At 47.2% G+C, this 24654-nt stretch overlaps 1 protein-coding gene across 3 annotated transcripts in view; it reads left to right on the top strand.

Annotated features, from left to right (window-relative positions):
* Window positions 1-1474: 1474 nt before the first annotated feature.
* The window catches only part of LOC306655844 (acid-sensing ion channel 2), a 395438-nt gene continuing 372258 nt past the window's right edge, over window positions 1475-24654 (top strand). For all 3 annotated transcript variants that reach the window (XM_079130524.1, XM_079130525.1, XM_079130526.1), the window contains exon 1: window positions 1475-2443. In XM_079130524.1, coding sequence (XP_078986650.1) covers window positions 1889-2443 — 555 coding nt within the window. In that variant the 5' untranslated portion in view covers window positions 1475-1888. The remainder of the gene's footprint in view (window positions 2444-24654) is intronic.

The raw sequence follows: 24654 nt of genomic DNA, 5'->3' as shown, positions 1-24654 counted from the left end.
GCTCCCAGGATCAATAAGCCACTAATGTCATGCCACATGTCACCTCAGAGTGCCCTGGGACACTGTTGTCAGTAGATCTGGTTTAACAGAGGGTCAGAGGAGACAGAAAAATACTTCAGAGTAGATACAAACCTAGAGGGACATGATCTGAACTATCATCTCCACCACCTTCCAAGGGGTGCCATGGAAGCCTGGCATGCCCTAGAGATACCAGGCTGGCCCACCAAGTCACCTGCCTCCACATGGCCTTGCCTCAGCTTGGCCAGGTGACTCCTTTTGGCCACTCAAACTCTCTGCTCCTTTCCTGCTGATGGGAATTTAGCATCATTGATTCAATAGGTTCTGTCATTTGGTCCTTGGCATGGGACAAGCTGACAAGCTGCACCACCTCCTTTCAGGGGCTCTGTCCTATGGATTTTCAGGGAAAGGAGGTAAGCAGGCAGGGAAAGCCCCATCCTTGGCTCCCACCTATAGCTCCAGCTGTGCTTCCATCTGGCAAATCCTGGGGCAGGACACACACACACACACACACACACACACACACACACACACACACTCCAAATGGAACGAAGTGCAGCCAGCCCTACCTGGCACGCAGCTGTCTTTTTTTGTCAAACACAGAAACTCCTCGGAGGCATGTGGGGGTGGGGGCTACTTGTTGCTCTTTCTCTGGGGGCTCCAAGGGGCACTCTGGCTCTTCCAGCTCCGGAGGGGCACCCCACGTCTCCCTGGAATGTCCTCCTCATGGAGGCACTGTGGCTTTAGATCGCTCCCTTCTTCCCCATTTCCAGCATCTCCCTTCTGGCCCAGGCCGAGTCTGACCTGCGAGCCCACGGTGGTGCAAAGGAATGCTGCTGCGCCCCACGCCTGGCTCACGGTAGGTCACCAACCTCCTTCCCGCTATCGGTGGGGGCAGGGTGTCAAGTTCTCACAACTGGGGCTGGTTGTTCACCTTGGGGAGCCCCACCCGGCCCCCGGAAGCTCCTTCTGAAAAAGGCTAAAAAGAAACTTTCTGCAGCTCCCAGCCCCCACCAGCCCTTCCTCCCCGCCCCGCCCTTGCCCTTCCCGGTAGCAGTGGAGCAGCAGACGGGCGGAGGGAAGCAGGATCGCCGCGCCCGCAGGGTCTCCGGCTGCCCCCGGGGGGCGGGGGATGATGGAGCCCGAGTCCGAGCCCCCCGCCGCGGTCCCCAGTCTCCGGGTCCTTGGCCCTGGGCGACGGCGCGCTGCCTCCTCCCCGGAGGCGCTAGCCGCGGCCGCCGGCATTTGGAATTCTGCCCAAAAAAGGGGGCCTGGGGGAGGAGGAGAGGAGGGACGGAGGCCGGCGGCGAGAAACGGCATCCGGAGTCCAAAACATCATGGGGAAAGGAGCGGAGTGCGGTGGCGGCGGCGGCGGCCGGGAAGCTGTGCCCGACCGCAGTGCATCAGAGCGGCTGCCCTGACATCCCCCAGGATGCTTAACACGGGGCATCATGCGCTGGTTAACAGGCTCCGAGCTGCTCAGCGACTTGTTTTAAGCATTTTCTCCCTCGCTCTCGCTTTTAATCTTGTCTCTAGTGGCGTGTGTAGGGGGGAGGACTTTATTTCCATTGGCTAAGCGCTCCCTTCCCACCCACATCCCTTCCACATCACCTTGGTGTCTCCCTAAATAAAACCAGCCCTCCTTATCGCCTGGAAAAAATCAGGAGCTAGAGTTTGAATGGGTTTTATATAAACACTCACCCCTGTCAGCGTGCGGCGGGGCTCTCAGCATAAACTCACAGCGTCTGGCCTGATGCTTGCCTGGCGTTCTCTCCCTTGAACGTCAAGGTTTAAGCAGAACCGAGGACTGGGAACTCTTTCCTGAAATTTGATCAACCTGAAGCCAGTTGCAGAACTGCACAGGGTCCCGATGGACCTCAAGGAGAGCCCCAGCGAGGGCAGCCTGCAACCTTCTAGCATCCAGATCTTCGCCAACACCTCCACCCTCCACGGCATCCGCCACATCTTTGTGTATGGGCCACTGACCATCCGGAGGGTGCTTTGGGCAGCGGCCTTCGTGGGCTCCCTGGGCCTGCTGCTGGTGGAGAGCTCAGAGAGAGTGTCCTACTACTTCTCTTATCAGCATGTCACCAAGGTGGATGAGGTTGTGGCCCAAAGCCTGGTCTTCCCAGCTGTGACCCTCTGCAACCTCAATGGCTTCCGGTTTTCCAGGCTCACCACCAATGACCTGTACCATGCCGGGGAGCTGCTGGCCTTGCTCGATGTCAACTTGCAGATCCCCGACCCGCATCTGGCTGACCCCACAGTGCTGGAGGCCCTGCGGCAGAAGGCCAACTTCAAACACTACAAACCCAAACAGTTCAGCATGCTGGAGTTTCTGCATCGTGTGGGCCATGATCTGAAGGATATGATGCTGTACTGCAAGTTCAAGGGGCAGGAATGTGGCCACCAAGACTTCACCACAGTGAGTACTTGGTTTTCAGCTCACTTTTGCGTTTGGTCCTCTGGAGATGTGGTACGCCGGTGGTCTTCTGAGTGTTTGGGGGTCTCCCTGCGTTTGGGAGCAGGAGAAAGAGCAGAGCCTCAGCTGAAGGCCAAGAGCGTAGTTGGTGAGAGTTGTTGGAGCTGGTTGTAGAACAGGCTACCTGTGGGGGTGGAGCACTGTGGTCAGTTCAGACATGGAGGGTGACAGAGAGGCTTACCGTGGGGTCACTTCTTCAGATGTGCTGAGCTGGCTTCCTTCCAGCCCGAGGGATGAGGGCTGGGTGGTCCGATGTCCCGGGCACTTGGTGTCTGAGCTTTGTGATTGGAACAGCTTGTCATTGACGAGGTGGCATCCTCTCTCTCTCTGTCTCTCTGTCTCTCTCTCTCTCTCTCTCTCTCTGCTCGGAAGTGGCATCAGGCACTGCATCCTGTGGGCTGGGCTGGAGCTAATGCTGTCAGAGAAGGGGGTGTGGGGCCCCAGGCAGCATGGATGGCTCCAGTGGCTTTGGTGGCTTGCTGGAGCAGGTGATAATGCAAAGGTGTGGAAGGCTCTTTGCTTCTTTATCTTGTGTGGGTTCAGAGCTCTGTGTGGGGAGCAGAGAGGTCGGCCCCTGGGGGCTCCATCTGGTCTGCTGGCAGGCTGAAGCAAGGAGCAGTCCAAAGTGGTGGGGCAGAGTGGAGGGCCTGGTGGAGGCATGTGATCAGGGTGGGCACTGAGATTCCGATGGGGGTGAGGCATCCGATGGCTTGTCCGGGAGCTTGAGCTTGAAACTCAAAGGTCTTTTTTTTTTTTTTTTTTCTGTGCACAATTGCTTCACAATGTAGGTGCAGGAGGAGGGTGTCGGAAGGGGGCTGAGCAGCTGTGGGACTGGAAATCCCTGAGGGCAGTGTGGAACTGAGGAAAGAGGAAACACGGAGGGGGATGTGGCTCCCACTCAGGATGGGCTTGTCAGAGGGGGCTGAGATGGAAGGATGGGAGGAGAGCTGTTGTTACCAGGTCCTTGGCCCAATTAGTGAGCTATCAGTCACAACTTGACATAGTAAATCAGATGGCAACTGCTTACTGCCCAGCAAGTCTGGGGCTTCAGGGGCTGTGGGACCCTCCTGAAGTCCAATATAGTTGCTTCCCTCATTACTGCCTTGGGAAGAAATGAGAGCCTTTGAGTCTCAGAGCCTTGAGCCAAGATGCAATTACAAGTTCAGGATGGCAGGTTGCAGCAGTTGCCAAGGGACCAGACTTTGTCATCCACACTTATCTGGGGTCCTCTGCCTCATCAAGACCTTCGCTACTTCTCCTGTGGTGCCTCCCTTTCCTGCCCCCTCCCAGTTCACCTGCCTCTTGCTCTGAGTTCTTTTAATTCTACAGCCAGTCTCTGCCTGCAGCCTCTGTGCTGGTTGTTGGCTGTCTCTGATTCTGGAAAAGCCCAGAGTGCCAGGGACATCACCTCTCGCAGCCCATGTGCTAGAGCTGTTTCCTGGGGGAGCCGTTTTGTATTATCCCTTTAAAACATTCCGAGGAGGAGCACAGCAAAACCAGTCATAGTGTTTGCTAAAGAGGAAGCCAGTCTAACCTGGAGGAAAGGACCAACCCCTTTAAATGGAGCTAACAGAATCCTAAAACATGTCACACACAAATGATGTCTTAGGTGCTTGGGGAGAAATGGAGGAAATGCCTTCTTGGAGGCTGATACCTTCACTGTTCCACCCCATGCTCTCCAGCGCCTGGCAACGCTCGGCTTCACCACCAGATCACGCATCTTGGAAACACACTCAGCTGTTCCTCTGTCTGCCTGTGCACACATGGAACACACAAAACAACAGACAGACAGTCATGGGCAGCAGGCCCTGGACACAGTCCTTAAGCACCCTTGTGAAATCACATCCACCTGGAGGCTTCTTCTGTATTCACATGGAAGTTCCATTTGGAAGTAAAGGTTTTTGGACTGCGGGCTGCTCTTTTGTACTTGGTTCATCATTTGAACTGCTGGGATCCCCTGAGGCCTTACCTGAGTCTTTGACCTCTCTGGGATGTCTGCAAAAGAGTGAAGTTGCCTATGGATGAGATTTATTACTTGATTAGTGGTGTGTCATCATCTGTCATCTTCATCAGGTTCAAGACTGTTCAGGTGCCTGTCCTTGAACTGACCCTCTATGGATCACCCAGCTTTGAAAAGTGGGTGAACCACAGTGCTGCTCTTCCAGCTGCTCAGGAATATCATAAAGGGCACCCACTCCAGGAAAGCTAGAAGGGACCTGGGATGGCTGTCTTCTTCACCAGTTGGTCACAGCAGGTGGCCATGCCAAGTCTCTTGTAGAGGCAGCACAATGCCATGTTTGTTAAGGGCCTTGCAGTGAAGAGGAGCCCTCCTGACCCATGCTTGGACTCCTGTGTCCTTTTTTGTGCTGGGTCTGGGTATGTTTATTGTTGGGCTCCCTCACTCTAAGAGCACTGAGGTCTTTGGGAGGTGGTTCTTGGAGAAGCCAGTTTACCAGCCTCTCTCTCTCTCTGCTGCACATCCCTCTGCACTCAGCTTGTTTCCGGGCTCTGCTCCGGGTTGTACTATGCTGGTGCCTTCTTTCTCAAAGTGCTGTGACTGACATATTAGAGAAGTTAGGTGTGGGGGAGGGGCCATCACAGGTGGATGTCTTTCTCCTGTATTTCTTTTTCTGTAAAGCATCCTTCATGGCCTCTCCAGGGCTAATGCCTTAGCATAAGCTTCCTTATTCCAAGTCCTTAGATGGTGTGCAGTGAAGTGCGTAATACCCTTTAATTAGTGAATGAGCCACGATTCTAGCAGAGTGAGAGGAGGCTGTTTGTAGAGTCTAAATGTCCCCAGGAAGCCAGGTGTGGAATGCTGACTGTCACATACACAGGTGTGCTCCATGAGCTTGCAGCCCTCCCTTGGGGCAATCTGGCTTCAGGTAGGCAGGCACTTTTCCTCCCTGGGAAAGCAGAAGAGGGCTTTGATTTTAGGGTGACTGTTCATAGGGGATGGCCCCACTGACCTGGCATGGAAGGAAGGGAGGGCAGAGTTGGACTGCAGTTGTGTTGCTGGTGGTGATGTTGGGTGATCTGAGTTCAAGACCAGGAGTAGCAAGACAGGTTTGAAACCCCACTGCTTGGCATGTTCCTTTCCTCTGGTTGTAGCTTTCTTCCTCTCCAGGCTCCACTGGCTCATCCAACATGTGACGGTGACCTGTGACTTTCGAGAGAATGGAGCAGGAGAGACGGAACATGTGAAAATCCTTTTGTGCATTTTTCCGGCCACATAAGGCAGGGCTCTCCCTGGTCAGTGTCTGTGGAGGGTTGTTGCCCGGCCTGCCTGCCCGTCTGCAGGAGTCAGACTTGGTGAGGAAGGCCCACAGGACGACATCCGGCAGGGAGAGGCGGCTGCTGCTCTCTGTCTGGAGCACTGGGTTAGAGCCCTGCCTCACTGGGCAGGTGCTGTTGCTGATGGGGGTCACCCCCTTGGGTGTGACCAGCATAGGACTCCTTCATGTTGTTCCCCTACTCATCACCCTGGGGCTCATCTGCCTCCAAGTTCAGGAGTGCAAATGACACTTCTGTTTTCACTTTTACCCTGATTTCTGTAGTTGGGTTTGTACTTGACCCTTGAGATTTCTTAGGAAAGGCTTTTTTTTTTTCTTTCCTTACCAAAAGAAGGGTCTCTGCCCTGTGAAATCTTCTTGGAGGATCATATTAATGGATATCACATAACATGATGGAGATATTGGGGGCAAGGGTTTAAGATCAAGTCTTTGGGGTTCTCGCAGGAGGCTGGGTGGGTCCAGAGCTAAGCTAGTCTACTTTGTATTGCATGGGGAGTATGTATGTGGGAATGTGGGCTTTAGGGGCTGATCCAAGCTGGAATTCCCATGGTAACTTCAACAGCATCTTCGGAGCACAGGCAGCTGCTGTGCTTGGGGGATTCTCGGTTCTCCTAACGTGTCAAGCTTACTCTGTGCTCAGTGCCTGCCTTCCCGCCGGTTCTAAACACTGTCTTCTTCCCCTCTGTCTCAGGTTCTGCTTTCCATCTCACACTCCCAAACTCACCTCCGGGAAGTTTGTCCTGCTTCAGTCTCTGACAGGGGCCAGGGTAACCTCTGCACCATGAGTACAGCTTTTATCATTGTGTGTTGTGTTAGTCATGTGTGGTCATTCTTCACTGATCGCCAGGGCACCTGCTGAGCGACCATGGTCAATGCAGACTGGGCCGTTGGTGTGCTGGGACCACAGTCCATCTCCCACCTCTCCAGATGGGGCTGGTCTCATTCAACACAGACTCCTCATACCAGGTCAAGTATGGGACCTGCCCAGAGCAAAAGGCCAGGAAATAGTTAAATAACAGAAAGTTAAATACTTTCTGTTCCCCGAGTTGACCCAGAATCCTAGCTCCTGGGCCTTTCTTACTGTCTCTTTACCTTTGGTGTCTCTTTCTCCAGGTCTATTTATGTCAACACTGCTTATCTTTTAAAATCCAGCTTTAAGATAATTGTAGCTTTCTCCAGGAAACCATCGGCCATTCCTTCCCCATTCCCATTACCATAATCTAAATTAATCTCTTCCTCTTCTGTCTTCTAAACAGCGTTTGGTTTACTCTTCTGTTAGCACAGTCATTATGTCTTTATTTCCATTAGAATCATGAAGTGTTTGGAATAAAAGGGACCTTAGAGATGATTTAATTTAATTGCCAAGTTTTTAAACCACTGGTACTATTTTGATTTGTTTTTTAATTCATAGGTAAAAATTGTATGTATCATGGTGTCCAACATGATGTTTTGAGATATGTACATTGTGGAATGGCTAAATCGAGCTACTTAACATATGCATTACCATACGTACTTAGCTTTTTATGTGAGTGCGTGGTGAGGACACATGAAATCTATTCTTTTAGAAATCTCCAAGTATATGATATATAGTTACTTATTCTAGACCCTATGATGTACCATTGATCTCCTGAACTTAATTTCCTTGAAATTTTGTCTTCTTTGATCAATATCATTTCTTCAATGCCTCCACTTACCCATCCCAGCCTCTGGGAATCACAGTTTAACTTTGAGTTTTATTTAGTTTTTTTTTTTTTTTTTTTTTTTTTGTAGCAGGTATTGAACCCAGGGGCACCTTACCACTGAGCCACATACCCAGCCCATTTTTTATACTTTATTTAGAGACAAGGTCTTGCTTAGGGCCTCTCTAAGTTGCTGAGGCTGACTTTGAACTTGCGAAGCCAAGTTCAAATCTCCTACCTCAGCCTCCCAATCTGCTGGGATTATTGATGTGCCCCATCATGCCTGGCTTCATTCAGAATTCTTTCTTTTCCTTTTCTCAAGATTCTGCATGTAAGTGAGATCATGCAGTATTTGACTTTCTGTGTGTGGCTTATTTTGCTTAAGACAGTGTCTTTCAGGTTTATCCACATTGTTGTAAGATGGGGTTCTTTCATTTTTATGGCCAAATAGTATTCCATTTTGCATATATACCATATTTTCATTATCCATTCTTCTTCCAGGGAGCACTTAGGTGGATGTCTATTGTGAATAGTGCTGCAACAAATATGGGAGATATCTCCCCCAGATACTGCTAGACTTCCTTTCCTTTGGATACATAACCAGTAGCAGGGTTTCTGGATCATATAATAGTTCTATCTTTATTTATTTATTTTTTTTGAGATGGCTCCATAATGTTCTCCAGGATGATTGTACTAATTTCCATTCTTACTAACAGTGTACAAGGTTCCTTTTATCCCCATCCTTGCCGGTACTTGTGATCTTTTGTCTCTTTGACAAGAGTCATGCTAACAGGTGTGAGTAACATCTCATTGTTAATCCCTGCTAATTTTTCTCTTCTCCCTCCCTGCAGGATATGATGTCTTCACTGGTCTGTGTATTCTTAGGATCCAGAACTGTATAACATATAACTCTCAAAATGTATCTTCAGAGTTTCTGTTAAGTGGGGTTGAATTTTTTTGAATGTAAGGTGACTGATTGACATGAGGTGACCTACTCCTCTTTCCACCTCCCTGTTCAGCATAAGTACCAGGATTCCACCTGCATTGGGATGGCTTGTCCTACATCTGTCATTATTTTGATAATGCACTTTCTTATCACTTTCTCTTTTTGGAGGAGATTTGGGAAGTATGGGACATAATAAATAAGGAAGAACAATTGCTGATAATAGCATTCTCAATATAATTAAACAAATTATTTTGGCATTTTGGGATATCCTCATTCACCACGTGGTGTGGGTATGTGGGTGTATTACTAGGGTTGGGATCACACCTTATGTATATTTGGACCACATCTGCTATAAGGCACACACCCCATCAGTGTCAGTTTGCTCTTCTCCTGGAGTCTTCTGGTTGGTTTCCTGGGTGTGAGGACATTCCTTGATCTTAGGATCACAACTCAAAACCAGTTATTTCCTTTGACGGCACTTGACTGAAAGTAGAACTCTGCATTTATCCAAAGCCATCTTGGTCCCATTATTTTTTGGACATTTGCTAGGGTGAAGAAGAGTTCTGTTCCTTCACACCAAGTCTGACCTCCTGCCTGAGACCCAACCCTGCTCCTTGGTGAGGGCTGAACTCTGGTTCTCCTCGTGTGACCATTCACACACATAAGCTTCAGCACATGGGTGGAAACTCTGGCTCTCCTGGACCTGTGAAGTCTCTCTAGGCGCTCTGTCAAAATGGTCAAAATGACAAGAGAGGCAAATTAGTTGATTTCTCACATCTCTAGAATGCTCTGTAGGCTTCTGAGCCTTTGACATGCCCTTGGAGAAGCAATATTTGGTAAGCTGAGCAATTTTTCATGAAGCCAGCCTCTGGTTAGGATCTTCTAGTATGTAAAGTGTTAGGCTCTGGGCTCTCTGGAAGTAATATTTCATCTTTCTAATATGATGAAGGGTTAAGACAGTGATTGGTTGCTGACTATTTTGATGACTCATCCCATCTGTTTGGAAAGAAAAGCTGAAGCTCTTACGCAGACTCGGAGCTAATGCCCAGTTGTCATTGGGTGAATCTATGTGCCTCTTTGCTTAGGAATTCTCAGAGCTGCAGAACTGCTGATGAAAGATGAGCTTACTGGAAACTGGTTCCTTTCCCCCTCTCTATACTGGTTCCCTTTTTCTCTCTATAGAAAGTCCTTCCCTTAATCAAAAGAAAAAAAAAATTTTGAGTACCTTCTGTAAAGTAAATCTAGTGTGTTACTGATATATAAGGAAAGAACCAAGATGTGATCTGCCCCCACTCTAGATAATCTCTCAAAAGTCCGAACTGGTAGCTTTTAGCACTAAGGTTGCTGTTAGAGATGGTGCTTTGTAGAGTAGCTCATATTTCACAGTACCCAGCATCCCAATCTGTCCATCAGAGCACCCCCGAGTCTAGAGGCATCTGAAGTCTTGCTGTGTGCTTTCCCACTTCTGTTTGTTTGTGTTTGATGGAGCTAGGTTGAAATATCAAACTTGACCAGCTTGATTATTTGACCCATGATCTATCAGAACATGAAACTAATGGCCTGTATCACTCCTGCAACTTTGAAATTCCATAAATCACATTTCTCCCATGTGTTTGATGTAAAACCAGCCCATACAGATGGGGCTCAGTGGTTACTGGAGGACAGCAGCTTCCTATACTCCGAAATACATCACAATTATCTGATAAATCTGAAGCCTCTGGTACAAGTCTGTTTATCAAGTTAGGCTTTATTTGGGGGCAGCATACCCCAAGGTGTCATTATTTGAATGCTAAAGCATCTTTCCATCTTCTAGTACTTATTTTTTCTCATGATTTAGGTGCTTTCTCTATTGATTAATTCAGTGGCCATTGAAATTTATGCTCCAAAGAAATTAAACATGTAGCAGAGAAGGAATGTATTTGTGGATTTATTGACCTCTGTTGATTGATTTGTACAACTTTCGGCAAGATAATTAGCCTCTATGGGCCTCAGTTTCCTCATGTGTAAAATGAGCAGGCTGAGCTAGGTGTTTCCAAGGACTTGCCAACTGTACAACTCTCATGAAATAGAATGTGACTAAAATTTATTTTGAGATCCAACATTCGTTCACTGAAACAAAAACTTGAAATTACTTTGGGGCAGGGGGAGGGAGATGATGTTATTTTTAAAGTAACACCAATTTATTTGTTGGTGTTATTTTATTTAAGTAGATCTATACAGGGGAAGCAAAATTCTCCAGACGCACTGAGTAGCTGCAGTGGCCTATGGGAGAAACAAGATTTGAGTCTTAGAGCCTTGTCCATGAGCTGTCAAGTGTTGGCCTGCAGCTCATGGTACTGATTGAAAGTTTGGGTCCCACTAGTGCAGTAAGTGGGAGTGGGGACTCTGCTTTGGGTCTTCCATGTGTGAAGTAGCAAGAGCATTTGTGGAAGGTGCAATTGGTCTGTGTAAACTCCCTGACCTGCTCCTGGAGGTAGAGCATCTAGCAGCTCGTATCTGCCCCTTTCTCCTGGCTGGCTTGCCCTTCCTCCACTGGTGATGCATCTCCTAGAGACACCTGGGAAGTGATGCACCTCCCCACCACCTGGGGGCGGACAGTGGCCAGTGCCTTACTCAGAAGTATGAGTTGCTCACTGTGGTGCACCTTACACTCCAGAGCTTCCTGTGGGTTCAGGATGACCTAGTCTTCTCCTGAAAACACATCTCTGCTTACCTTTCTCCCCCACCCTATCCCACTCCTCTCCTTGCCTTAGGGCCTTTTCTGGAGAGAACTCCCTCAATAAGCCACCTGTATAAGACACAGAATCCCAGGCTCTTGTAGGGAACTAGACCTGTGTCCATTACTTTGGGCTTCTCCATCTGTTTGGTAGCATGAAGAATAGCCTCAGCATAGGAAACTCAATCTGGCTTAGAAAGAAAGAAATACCTGTAATTTTTTTTTTTTTTTTTTTAATTTTGGCTTTCTAGATCTATGTCTTCAACTTGGAACCTATGATGATTCCCAAAGCCAATGTTTCATAACTCCAATGAGCATCTTTCTGATCAGCATTAACCACTCTATGTATTGCTGGTTTGTTCCTCTTTGGAGTTCTAAAAAAGTTTTTTTGCCCCAAGACAGCCCTTTCCAAGGAACCAGCCTTCCCTGTCTGCCCACTGCTCTGTGCACCCAAGCTGCTCAGACCTCGCTCACACCTTTACCAGCCCCTGCGTCCTCATTATTTCCAAGTCTGCTTTCCCTGAGATCTTCCCTTTCCCACCCTCCTCCCAGCCTTCACTGCCATTTCTTCCTGCATGTGCATCAGCCTGGCTGCCAGCCCCAAGGAAGAGGCTTCTGCCTTTGATGTTGGCAGTGGCCTGCACCCATCTATAACGCAGGAGGCAGTGAGAGATGAATGCTGACCAGGGGTGAGGCGCCTCATATGTCACAGAGACCATGAGCGATGAGGAGTGTATGGAAGGGTGCAGATTGTTTAGGCTGAAACGTGAAGCGGGCGACTTGAGGGCAGCGTGATTGCTGTCTCCAAACACTTAGAAGGCAATCAGAGAGAAGAGGAATGGGGCTCTCTCTGTGTGAGGCCAGAGGGCCGAGCTAACACTGGTGGGTGGGTATCCGCTGACTGGAAGGAGTTGTTCTGGGAGTTTAGAGGCCACTGTGGCCCACCAGAAGCCCTAGCTGAGGCTGAGGGATTGCTGATTGGCAGTGCTGTACACATGGATTGATGTCAGGTAAGGCGGTGGATTTAATGACCTTCAAATTTACTTCTGACTGCTATATTTATTTCCTTCCCGAATAGATAGTTGAGGTTGGAGATGAGGGCCATCGATGGATGGCATTGGATAGAACCAGTAATCAATGTGAACTAGCATCTCTTCCCTGCAGAACCTCCCCATTGCCAATACTCCACAACCTTGAAGCTAAGTGTTTTGGAAGCTGGAATAAAAATGGTGACATGTGAGGACGTCTAGAGACAAAAGAGTGGATATTTTGGTTCATCCAGAGAGAGTCCTGGAGAAGCGTGGATGGCTGGAGCCAGGGATTGAACTGGCTGTTAAATGACCTATGCGTCCCTCTGGCTCCTTTAAAGGCAGTTCCCAGAGGAATTGGCCATAAAGTCTGACCCTTTAACAAACATGTCAGGTTGTGGGTGGGCATGACGGGGTTCCATGTGCAGGGCTTGGAGACTGGGGTGTGTGGATTGGTGGGGCTTGAGACAGACTCAGGTACAGGAGCTGGGAAAGAGTTTCATATGGCAAAGAGCATGTCCCACCCAGGAGCAGGGGTGACCGACAACAATGAGCCCCACAGGCCAGGGGAGCATGACAAATGTTGGAAGGATGAAGGGGCTCTGGCCCTGAGATAATGACATAATGAAGTGTGTGAGCCCCTGGGTCCAATCATGTAACTTAGTGCTAGGCAGGTCTGGGTTCCAGGTTTGAGTGACCTTATGGGAATTACTTAACTCCTCCAGGATGCATTTTTCTTGCCTATTAAATAATAATAGGCAAGAATATTATAATATTGATACTTCATTGATACTTCATTGTAATATTGTAATATTGATACTTCATTGGATTGTTCATAGTGATTGAATGGAATAACATAAATATAACTTCAGGCATTGGCCAGATGGAGAACATCAGCTATTCATTCAGTGGTGGTGGTTGTTACTTTTATTATTACTAAAATATGTTGTCAATAAACGTAGTGGCAAGGGTTTCAGGAACAAGAGGATTTTGCTTGGAAATTCATATTGATAGTGTAGTATCAAGAAATCCCAAGAGAATGTGGGGAATGAGGCTGGGGTCAAGCCAGGGACCCAGCTATTGCTATTATGGCTGAGCACATACTACTACAGATACTCAGATGACGTCAAAAATTACAGTTGCTTCTATTTATTCAGCACTGTGTAGTTTACAAAACCTGTAATGCCTGCTAACAGTTCTGAGTATCCTGGACACTGTTCTAAGCCCTTCATATGAAATAACTCATTAGGTCTTCATAACAGCCCTATGGAATATTTGGTTCTGGGTTTTTTGTTTGTTATGCATGGAAAAAAACTAGAAACATCTGTAAGTGGGATCTGAGCCAGGTAGACTGGTTCCAGACCCTTGATGCTTTATGAGGTGCTCTTTGGTCTTTACAATGACTCTTCCAGTAGAATACTTTCTATTGCACAGGTGAACATAGGTAAAGCTCAGAAAGCTTCAATAACTGGCACAAGGTCACTCAGCCAGAAAATGGCATGGGTGGGGGTTAGAGTTCAGGTTTCCTGATCCCCTTTGAGGCTTCTCTGTAAAGCCATCATGCTCTCTATGCTGGCTGAGGTGAGTGAAGTGAAGCCATTTATCAGCAAGTCTGTAGTCTTAGCTCAAAAGGGTTGTAATTAAGGCCCAAGGTTCCTCAACTTATTGGCATCCTCCTGTTGGAGCCAGGAGTATGGCAGCTGCTGGGACTGAATGAGTGGAGGAGAGTCCCAGTTGTAAAGCTCAGCTGTTCACATAGCCCTCTGGCTGTTACTTGCATTCCTTGTCCTGTGTAAGTCCACAGAGAGGAGGCAGAGGCAGCTGCTGCTTTCCATGGTTGAAGGCCCAATGAGGAGTTTGGGGCTGCAAAATAGTGTTTCAGCTTTCTAGAACAAGACCTTCCAGCTACAGTTCCAGCCTTGGAGGAGAATGAGCAGCACGAATGCCAGCAGTCTCTGATTCTCCAAGTGGATTCTTGGAGTCTCTGATTCTTCCTTTGATGAATATGCAGGTCATCAAAGGTGACAGCATACATATCTGTTGCAGTGGGCTTCTCTGCAACACTGTGTATCAACTTCATGATTAAATGTTGCCTTTTAAGGGGAAGCTAGGCATTGTATCCTGCAGCTGGACTATCCACACATCCCAAATACTGCTTCTCCAGGAGCCACATGTGTGCCTGTGTTACTCCGGACCTTTCACTGCCACTGTTCTGTACTTGACTCCTTGATGTTCCCTACCCAGGACGACCCAGGTAGAAGGCCAGACAGTTCCACCACAGTCTCCTCAGGGAGGTTTAGGAGCTAGAGAAGTCTCCTCTTGCCAGGATTTAAAGGATGGTATTTCTCAGAGTTGACAGCTTGGGGCTCAGGGGTCTCCCATTAGGAAATGAGCATCACTTTCCAGATGTGCCTGGGATTCTGCCCTGCTAGCTCTCTGCCTCCACGTACCCATTTTAAATCTGACTCTGGGTGGCAGAAATGGTAAATTCACTAGGAACACATATGTTTAAGGAACCAGATGTCAAAAGCTTGTCATTGAGAGCTTCATCTGCTTTTGAATCAGTGATTGATTTTCAATGTCCAGTCCAAGTGTGCTCTCATGGACAGATGTGCAGGAGGTGGTGGGTGAAGTCTGGGGCCCTAGAGGGAGGCTATCAATTCATAAACTATGGGGATGACTGTGTGATTATACACTACAATCATATACAGTTTGGATGACCTTGGACATATTTAATTAGATTTGGGGAGCATTAAATAATCTGTGAATTCTGCAGCTCAGTTGGCCTCAATGTGTGTGAGCTTCTTCTCATCCTCCCCTTGCTTACCATTTCCTCTTACAAAATTTTGACTTCTCATGTAGCATTTTATTTTTGTGTCCTCTCCTTTCTGGTCTTTGAAATAGGGGATTACTCATTATTTTTTTTTCCCCTTCCTCCCTGGATATGGTGATTGAGGGGTCTCTCCACACAGCAGCAGCCATTGGGAAGGGGATCTGGCATGTCCACTATGACCTATAGGGGATTTCAGTTTCCTGCTTTCTCCCTGGTGTCCCTGACAGATCCCATCCCTCTTCTCATGAAGGACAAGAAATAAAACTGTCCCCATGGAGTAGAAGTAGCAGTGTCTTCTAAAGTTGGGGCTAACACTGCTTCTGCCTTCCTGGAATGATTTTCTAGCTGAATACCTTCCATCCCCCGGGCCTGTTAGCTCTTTCAGGGACATTTTAAGTGGCTATTAACAAATGTTGAATTATGGCTGCAAGCCTCTGGGAGTTGACTGACATTCACATGAATCACCAGTGAGCACGCCATGCAGTCAAGGGCTGGGATTAAACCAACAGGGTCCATTCCCCCCACCCACCCCAGCAATGAGGCAAGAACACTGCCTCTTGGAGCCTGTAAACAGGACACATGGCCCTTTGCGCAGGTCAGGCAGATGTTCACTGGTTTGTAGAAGGGGTATTTCAGCTTAATATCTGAAGACTATCACCACCTATCACCAATCTGGGGGGAGATGAGTGGCTCAGTACATTAATTCATGGACTCAGCAAATGTCCACTGAGTGCTTCCTATGTTCTGGGCATTGTGATGGACTCAAGAGAAATTGAAATGAATAATGTCTAGTTCAGGGATTCAAGAGGCTCACAGTCTAGTGTGGAGGCCAAGCAGTAAACAAATAAATTACTTTACGTTAAACAACCAAAATTTGCACAAGGTCCAGAGGCAACGTAGAGTAGGCTCTGAAAATCTTTCAAAAGGAAATTGTTGTAGTTTGTTTTTTTTGTTGTTATTTTTCTTTCAAGAAATTTTGTAACAATTCCAAACACAAATGTTGCAAAAAGAGAAGGAAGAATTCCTGCCTATCCTTCCCCCAGGGTTGATCCAGTCCTGTCCTTTATTGTCAACGATTCCCATCCAGGTCCCTCCTCCCACCCGATTGTCAAGTTTCTGTTTACTCTGAAGCCATTTCCCAGTTTCTCCTTGCTTTTCATGACCCTGACATTTATTTTGTTTATTTTTTTATAATTCAAGGCCAATTGTTTTGCACAATGATTTTCAGTTTGTATTTGTTCTGTGTTTCTTCTTGCTTAGAGACAGACTGTGAATTTTGGACTGAGATTTCACAGAAATGGTACAAGGTTCTTCCTGCATCCTGTCTTGGGGGCACCCAGTTCCTATGTGTCCCAATACTGACAGTGTTAACTTGTATCCCTGGAAGATGATGTGTCTTCTGGGGGATACTTGGAGACTTATGTAAAATTCCATTTTCATCTCTCTTTCACTCTCTAATTTTATCACACATTGATTTTTTTCCTAGTTGAATTATTGCAATGATCCTTGCCAAATGGTGATTTTCTAATTCCATCGTTCCTACTACATTTATTAGTTAGCCTTCTAAAGTAAAGAAGCACTTTCTCTTCTCCTTTTTTATTCATTTATTCATATCAGTGTAGATGCATAGATTTCTGTTTTGTTCAACAGGATCCATTCTCTTAACATCATTATTTATTTTGAAACTCAAATTTGCCTTGTATTTGGGAAGCTCTTCCTGCTGACTTCTGGTCCTTTTGACATATCCCTGCATTCTGTGAACCCTGTGTTCCTTTTCTGGCCCGGCTAGAGGACCCAGGTCCATCTTTGTTTTCACTATTCAGTCTTGTAATCAACTCTTTCTCTAGCAGGTACTGGATCCTGTTAGTGGGCAACACCATTCAGAACCACGATCTGGGTTCTAGATGTGCTCCTGGCTTACTAGGGCATCACTGCTCCTGGTCCCTGCCAATGACAGAGCTGGGATGTTTACATACTCATTACATCTACATCCCAAACTGGGGTTTGCATGGGCCCGTCCAATTCCACCGGGTTTATTCCAACCTTCTGCTTTCCATGTTGGTCCTTCTTTTCTCTAGCAGTGAGAAACCTGTGTCCCATGTTCCTCAAACTACTTATTCACTGGCTCATTTCTCTCCCCAGGCTGTTGCTTGCTTGGATGCCCTGCAATCTCTGGGTCCAGTCCCTGCTGGGTGCCCTCCTGTCCACTCTACTCCCTCCTCATGTGAGCTCTGGCTGTCACCCAGGCTGATTTCCCTTAACAATCAGAGTTTCACTCTTTTTTTTTTTTTTTTTTTGTGGTGCTGGAGCTTGCACTCAGGGCTTGTACATGCGAGGCAAGCGCTCTACCAACTGAGCTAGATCCCCAGCCCCGATAATCAGATTTTCTCAATTATCTCCAAAATATTTGCACAGGTTTTTCAACTTTTAAAATTCAGGATCCACAGAAGACAGAATGCAGACTCATGTGTAGCATCCGGATTTTATGTCTCTTTTAATCAAAAGGCTTACTCCCTGCAATATATATATATATATATATACTTTTTAACTAAATTGAGATACAATTCTCATGCCTGGGATTTCACTCATATGAAGTGTACAATTTGGTGGTATTGAGTACATTCTCAGAGTAGTGAATTTTAGTACATTTTCATTACCCCTCAAAAGAAACTCTGTACCCATTAGTAAACACCACCCTCCCCAAGATTCCTCCAGATTCACCCATTAACCTCAGATAACCATTAAGTAGTCGTCTGAATCTATATATTTGCCTATTCTGGAGATTTCACACAAAAGCAATCATATAATATGTGGTCTTTTTTGCCAGACTTTTTTCATTTAGCATGGTGTTTTTGGAATTTATCCACCTTCTAGCACAGATCCATATCTTAGTGATTTTTATTACCATGTAGTTCTTGACTCTGTGGGTATACTACATTTTATTTACCCAGCCTTCAACTGATGGACCCTGGAGTTGTTTCCATATTTTGATGATGATGAGTAATGCCGCTGTTCAGACTTTAAGTATTGACTTTGGGAAGTAAACTGACCAGTTTTCCCATACAGTTATCTCTCTGTGAATCCATCAGAGTTTTCCTTGTGGTGTCACTTAACATCCCCCTCCTTCCCCTGTAATTCTTATGAAGTGGGAGTTCAATAGAAGATCTAGATGAGACTCAGGTGAATGTTTTTGGCCAGAGAAGTCCATAGAGGAAGCTGCATGGTCCATACTGCACCGAACCAGGAAAAACACAAGCTGTGGTGGTCCCTTCTTCAGGGATGTTGGTTTTGATGGTCTAGCTAAGGTAGCAACTGCTGGGTCTCCCCCGTTGCTTCATCTCCCATCCTCAAATCATCTCCTGTCATCTGTGGGGTGACACTGTGGCACCCTGTGCCAATATCGTTTGCTCTGATGGTAGGACCTGCTTGAACAATTTCATTAGAGCTTGTGAAATAGTGGCTTCCTGATTCTGTCATCCTCCTCTGCATTTATTAACTGAAGTTTTTTGGTAAAGAGAAGTTTTCCCTCATCAACTTGGATCCTGCAAAGGCAGGATAAATGCTCATGTTTGTCCTTCAGTTTCCAGTTTTCAGAGGGTAGAGCTGGTGGTGTAAGTATCACCAGGCTGGCCTCTGAGGGATGGTCAGCACCTAGATGGACACAGGGTGAGGACTTCACCAGAGGAGCAGAACAGTGGAGGGAAATGACTGTGGGCGGCAGGGAGAGGGAAGGGCCCTCGGACTCCACTCGGCTGTAGCCAAGGTGACCACGGACTCCTTCCAGATCTCGCAATGTCTTCGTCTCTCACATGTGGTTCTCACTCCCCGGAGGCTGGCCAGGGCTGCCGCAGAGCTGGCAGCACTCGGGTTGGCAGGACTTTGACCACACGACAGGTGGCTCCAGGGTCCTGATGATTTGGCCTTCCCCTTCGCATTCCCTCCCTTCCCTGCCCAGAGCCCAGTACTTGTGCTGCCTTGTGTGTGTCCCCAGGGCATTCCTCCAGCTGACCCTCCTCGGCAGGGCCAGAAGATGGGGAAACAGCAGAGGAATTCCACGTATGGATTCCCTTTAATTAAACTACCTGGATAAATGACATGAGCAAAGACTCACTGAACCTCACCCTGTGCCAGGAGGGGTTCAGAGCACTTTGTATGTCTGAGGGCATTGTGACTCCCCTGGACATCATGGCTGGGAGGAGGTGCCTTCACTCTTCTCATCTGGGGACTCGGGCACAAAGGATGGAGGGAATTGCCAAGGTCTCACAGCCTGGCCTCCTTCACTCCCTGTTCTGCCTTTCCAGACATTGCATGAAGAGGAGCTTCCACCAGAAGGGGACGGAGGGCCACGGGGCAGCTAGAGCACGTTCACACCCTCCTGTCCTCAGCCCCTGTGGCCCTGGATTACCAGATAATTCAACCACTTAGTGGCTTTGAGTCTGGAGAGAGGGACCTGTGGTGCAAAGGAAGTCTGAATGTCTGTCCCCCTGAAATCTACGATAAGAGCTTAACCTCCGAGGTGATGACATCAGGAGGGGGTCTTCAGGAGATGACTAGGCCTTGGGGACAGAGCCCTCAGGGATGGGATTAGTGCCCTTTAAAGGAGACATGAGAGATCCCTTGCCCCTTCTACCACATGGGACACAGCTACAAGGCACCATCTGTGAACCAGAAGACAAGCCCTCACCTGACGCGAAATCTGCCGGCACCTTGACCTTGGACTTCCCAGCCTCCAGAACCATGAGAAGTAAAATTATGTTGTTTCTAAACCACCCAGAATATGGTGTTTTATGATAGCAGCCTGAATGGACTGACAGGAGTGGAGTGGGGTGATGCTCAGAGGGGATGGGCACCCAGTGGCACAAATAGGACTGTCCCCAAAAGTCCCCAGCATCATGTGCTGTCCCCTCCCTGCATCACTCACCGGATAGTCCACAAATGAAATTTCCTTCCCATAGCCTGCTTCTGATCAGAGCCCACAGGATCACTAATTATCATGCATGCTAATGAACCCAGAGAATTAATACAGAACACAGGTAATAATGATTTCAGTGGATGGGCTTAAAGCTACCTTCCTGGGAAAACATAATTCAGTCTGTTTTCTGGGGAAATGTCTCACAATCAAATAGCAAGTGTTGGCTAAGGTCTCAATTGTGGAAGACCAAGCGCATATCTAGGACACATAGTGACTTTGACCTGCTGCTCACTCATTCATTCCCCCACTCCCTTACTCATTTTGCATTTGCAAGGGTCTGCTTTATCAGGGATGGATAACTGGTGCCCCTGCCTTCAGGAGAACCTCATATTATTGGAAGGATGCAGATATGTAAGCAAGTAATTTTAATTAGAACTATCATGTAAGAATTATCTATATGTGCATGGTTATTGTAGATGTGGGGGTGAACAGTTTCAGTTGGGGGGACTGGATTGACTTCATGGAAAGGTGGCATTTAGTACAACCTCAGAGAGGAGTAGAATTTTGGAGGGTGAAAGAAGCAGATGCTTGAGAAGACAAAAGACCAGGAGATAATGCTGCGGGGGATAGGCCAGAGACAGGTGCCCCAAGATGTTTGAATATTGTAGGCAATGGTGAGCTCTGGAGAGTTCTCAATGACATGGCCCTGTATCACTTTCTTTAGCATAATGACTGATACCTTCTGGGTTGCATATGGTTTAGACAAGGAAGAAGTTGCAAAGCTATAGTTTTTATTTGATTTTGTTTTATCATGACGATGATGGTGATTATTCAAACAAGATTTTAAAGATATTATTGAATTTTTTACTTTGAATCATATCTCTGGTGTGAATTACTGACCATAGAGTGCAGACAGTGTTTCAAGTGGTGACAAACTTCACTCTCATATCCTAAGAGAATTAATCAAGGCATAGTGGGAAGATTTAAGTCTATGATCCTCCACATCAGAATCACCTGGGAAGCTATAAAAAATACAGAGACCTGAGTGCCATCCCAGAGATGTCTGGGTATCCAGCTGTCCATCAATAGATTAATGGATAAAGAAAGTGTGGCTCATATACACAATGGAATATTGCTCAGCCATAAAAAAGAATGAAATCCTGTAATTTATAGCATCATGGATGAACCAGGAGGATATTATGCTAGGTGAAGTATCAGTACAGAAAGACAAATGTCATAATGTCACTCGTATATGAAATTTAAGAAAGTTGATACCATAGAAGCAAAGAGTAGAATAGTGGTTACCAGAGGCTGAGAGGAAGGAGGAAAGGGAGAGGGAAGATTCAGAGGTTGGTTAACAGGTCAGAATTATAGCTAGTAGGAGGAATAAGTTCTAGTGTTTAACAGCACAGCAAGCAAGGTGACTGTATTTAATAATATTTACTATGTATTTCAAAATAACTAGAAGAAAGAATTTTGAATGTTACCAACATAAGGAAATGATTAATGTTTGGGGTGATGGATATGTTAGTTACTTTGAGATGATTATCATATTTTATACATGCATCAAAATATCACCCTGTACCCCATTAATGTGAATAATTATTATGTTTATTAAAAATAAAATTTAAAACACCTTTTAGGCTACTCTTAATGCTCAGCCAAGATTGAAACCTACTGGCAAGAAGAGCCAGCATTTTGGAGAACTGGAAGCAAAACCCAGGGCTGGGTTTGCTGACTGGTCCCCTCCCTAGGATCAGCAATGCTGGCCCTAGACCTGATCCTCAGCTACCTTCTACTTCTGGCTCACCTTCTTTGCATGCCATGTTCCTCTGTTCAGGGGTCCGGCTGCCCACAGGCAGGCCTGTTGGTGATTGCTTGGCCATGGTTAGAAGACAAAGCAGTTCTTGGCTCAAGCCAACCAGGGTAGAGCTGGCTGAGGTTTGCTGGCCAGAACCCAGAGAAGTTGTAAAGTTCTCTGTTCTTGGAATTATTAATCAAGGCCTCTCCAATCTCTCCAGCAGGAAAAGCCTCCATTTTGGGCAAAGCATCCCATTTGGTTTGGAGCCCTGACAAGCCTGTCTGTGGTGCTTGGAACTTTGCTCCACAGTCACCAATCTCTCAGGGTTCATTATAGCTATTAAGAAAATTAGGATCCCAAATTCAGAGAGATATTCTGTTTTACCAGAGTGAGGGGTATGGACAACAGGGACCCCAGGAGGCACTGCCCAGGTGTGGAGTCGGGGATCCAGGAGTTCAGAGTAAAGAGTACAGTGTGAATCAGTTGTCCTCCCTGAATGACTGACTGCTTGTCCACTGGTCAGAGTGGTCACAAGCAGGTCTTCCTGCCTGCAGTTTAACCTAATTAATCCTGGGACCATCATGAATAGAGACTTAGCTGCTGGTGTATGGTACAAACTGGCATTGAGAAAGTAGTCAGGTCACTCGTTGACCTACGATCTCTCCATGTCTCATCACCGGACTCGGGCAGAGTCCCATCTCTAAGCTCCCAGGGCACTCCTGGCCTGTGTTGTGCTGGCTTTTCCAGACTTATCTCTGGTGTTTGAACTCATATCCCTGTCTCTCTCTCTCTCTCTCTCTCTCTCTCTCTCTCTCTCTCTCTCTCTCTCTCCCTCCCTCCCTCCCTCCCTCCCTCCCTCCCTCCTTGCACATTCACTATGTGCCAGGTGCTTGACCTCTGTTCTCTCTCAGGATGGAGGCCAGCTAACTGTGGACCTGCTGGAGGTGGCTGTCCAGTTTGGGTGGGAAAGGGCAAAATGGCCCCTTTCTGGGGACTTAGGGAAGTTCACTGAGGCCATTACCACTTAAGGATGGATGTTGTGTCTGGGAATGGGAGGAGGATCACAGAGAGAGCAGGCACCCCCAAATTCCAAATGCAAATGAACCATAGTTTGCAGCTGCCAACACCAGCGCTGCTCCAGGAGCTTCTTGGCATCCTACACTGGGGCAGTGCAGCTCCGAGAGAGCATTTTAGGACAGGGAATGCTCTCATCTTTCCGTAGGCTGGAAGGAGTGAAGGATTGTTTATCCTTCCCTTTCCTTGCTTGTGGCTGGGATTCTTCTCTTCATTGCAGATATAAAGAAAGAGCGTCAGCTTCCAAATCAGAGAATCAATACCTGGAAGTTGATTCTAGCACTGGAGAATCCTCTTCCTTAATTCACGGTACTCTAACCTTGGAAGAATTGATGTGGGAACAGATGATTCTTTATGATGGGGGCTGTCCGGTGCCTTGTATGTTTAGTAGTATCTTTGGCCAGGAGCCCCACCTCCCCAGAGTTTTGACTGCTATCTCCAGTCATTGTCCAACATCTGAAGAACATTTGTCCCTGACTGTGAACCATGAATTTTTCTGTAAATTGGAATGGAAAATCTCTATGTCACAGAATTGTCCTCAGATGTAAATGAGTGTGGTTTGCAGGAGAAGCACTTGGCACACAGCAAGTGACCCTCAGAAGGCACCAGGAGGCCCAGAGAAGCTGAAAGTTCCATTGGCTGCTTCTCAGGAATAGCTACACCTGCTGGTGCCAGTCCCTACAGAGACTCCCCAGCCAGGTGGGCACCAGGCTGGTTGGCACCTCTGGTGCCCTGGCCTGAGGCCATGCATGTAAGAGTCAGCCTCCTGGGCTTCTGTTCCACAGCCCAGAGCCAGAGCTGCTCTCAGGGGCCTGTATGTATGCTCTTTGGCCAACTCAATGAAGCCAGGCTGCCCCCGGGCCCACTTCCAGGACACTAGGGATTCCCTGGAATGTGGAGGAGGGAAAGGAAAAGAGCCAGCACCTACTGAGTGTTACCATGGCACTAGCCCCCTGCCCAGAAAGACTCTCCCCTTCCCTGCAAAAGAAAGGTAGAGAATAACTAGGAAAAAGCAAAGATCCCTGAGTTCATGTAATTTTATTGTATCTAAAAGGGGAAATAAATAAATCATGTATATTTATATCATATCACATATATACTTATCAATCCTAGAGTTAGTGGGAACATTTAATTAAATCAGATAATGAATGTCCAGCACAGGGCCTGGCATGTCATAAGTAATAAATTCCAGCAGTTCTCATCTCCCTTTGCATAGATCATCTCAGTTCATTCTCACAATGAAGGAGGGAGGCAGGTATTAAATGGAAGTGACCCCAATCAGACCCCTAACAGGTGAGTTGAGGCCTGGGCCTTCCCGCAGGAGACTGTTTCTTTTTCTTTTCTTTTTTGTACCAGGAATTGAACCCAGGAGTGCTTAACCACTGAGCAACATCCCTAGCATTTTTTTTTACATTTTGTTTAGAGACAAGGTCTCATTGAGTTGCTTAGTGCCTGACTTCTGCTGAGGCTGGTTTTAAACTTGCAATCCTCCTGCTTCAGCCTCCCGAGCTGCTGGGATTACAGGCATGTGCCACCGAGCGCAACTCGGAGTCTGTTTCTGAGGAGGCCTTGCTCCTGAGGGTCCCACCTGATCACCAGCTATGCAAGGCTTGCAGGGTGTGGTTGACACATGACCTGAGTTTGTCTGAGCCCCGCAGGCTGTGGAGATCACCATGATATACTGCCACATGACTCCACAACCCATAGTGGCAAGGGAGCAAGTGTCACTCCTGTTCTGCAGGTGAGGAAATTCAAGCTCTGGGAAGTTATGGGACTTTCCCTAAATCATGCTCTGGGAAGTGACAAAGTCAGATCCCAGCTAAGGTTGGCCAAGACTTCACATCCCTGTGTTAATTATGGTCCCTGTCCCCT

Source organism: Sciurus vulgaris, assembly GCF_902686455.1.
Source record: "Sciurus vulgaris genome assembly, chromosome: 3".
In the NCBI taxonomy this organism is placed as follows: domain Eukaryota; kingdom Metazoa; phylum Chordata; class Mammalia; order Rodentia; family Sciuridae; genus Sciurus; species Sciurus vulgaris.
The sequence above is the reverse complement of the archived record's forward strand: the minus strand, read 5'-3'. Positions and strand labels throughout refer to the sequence as shown.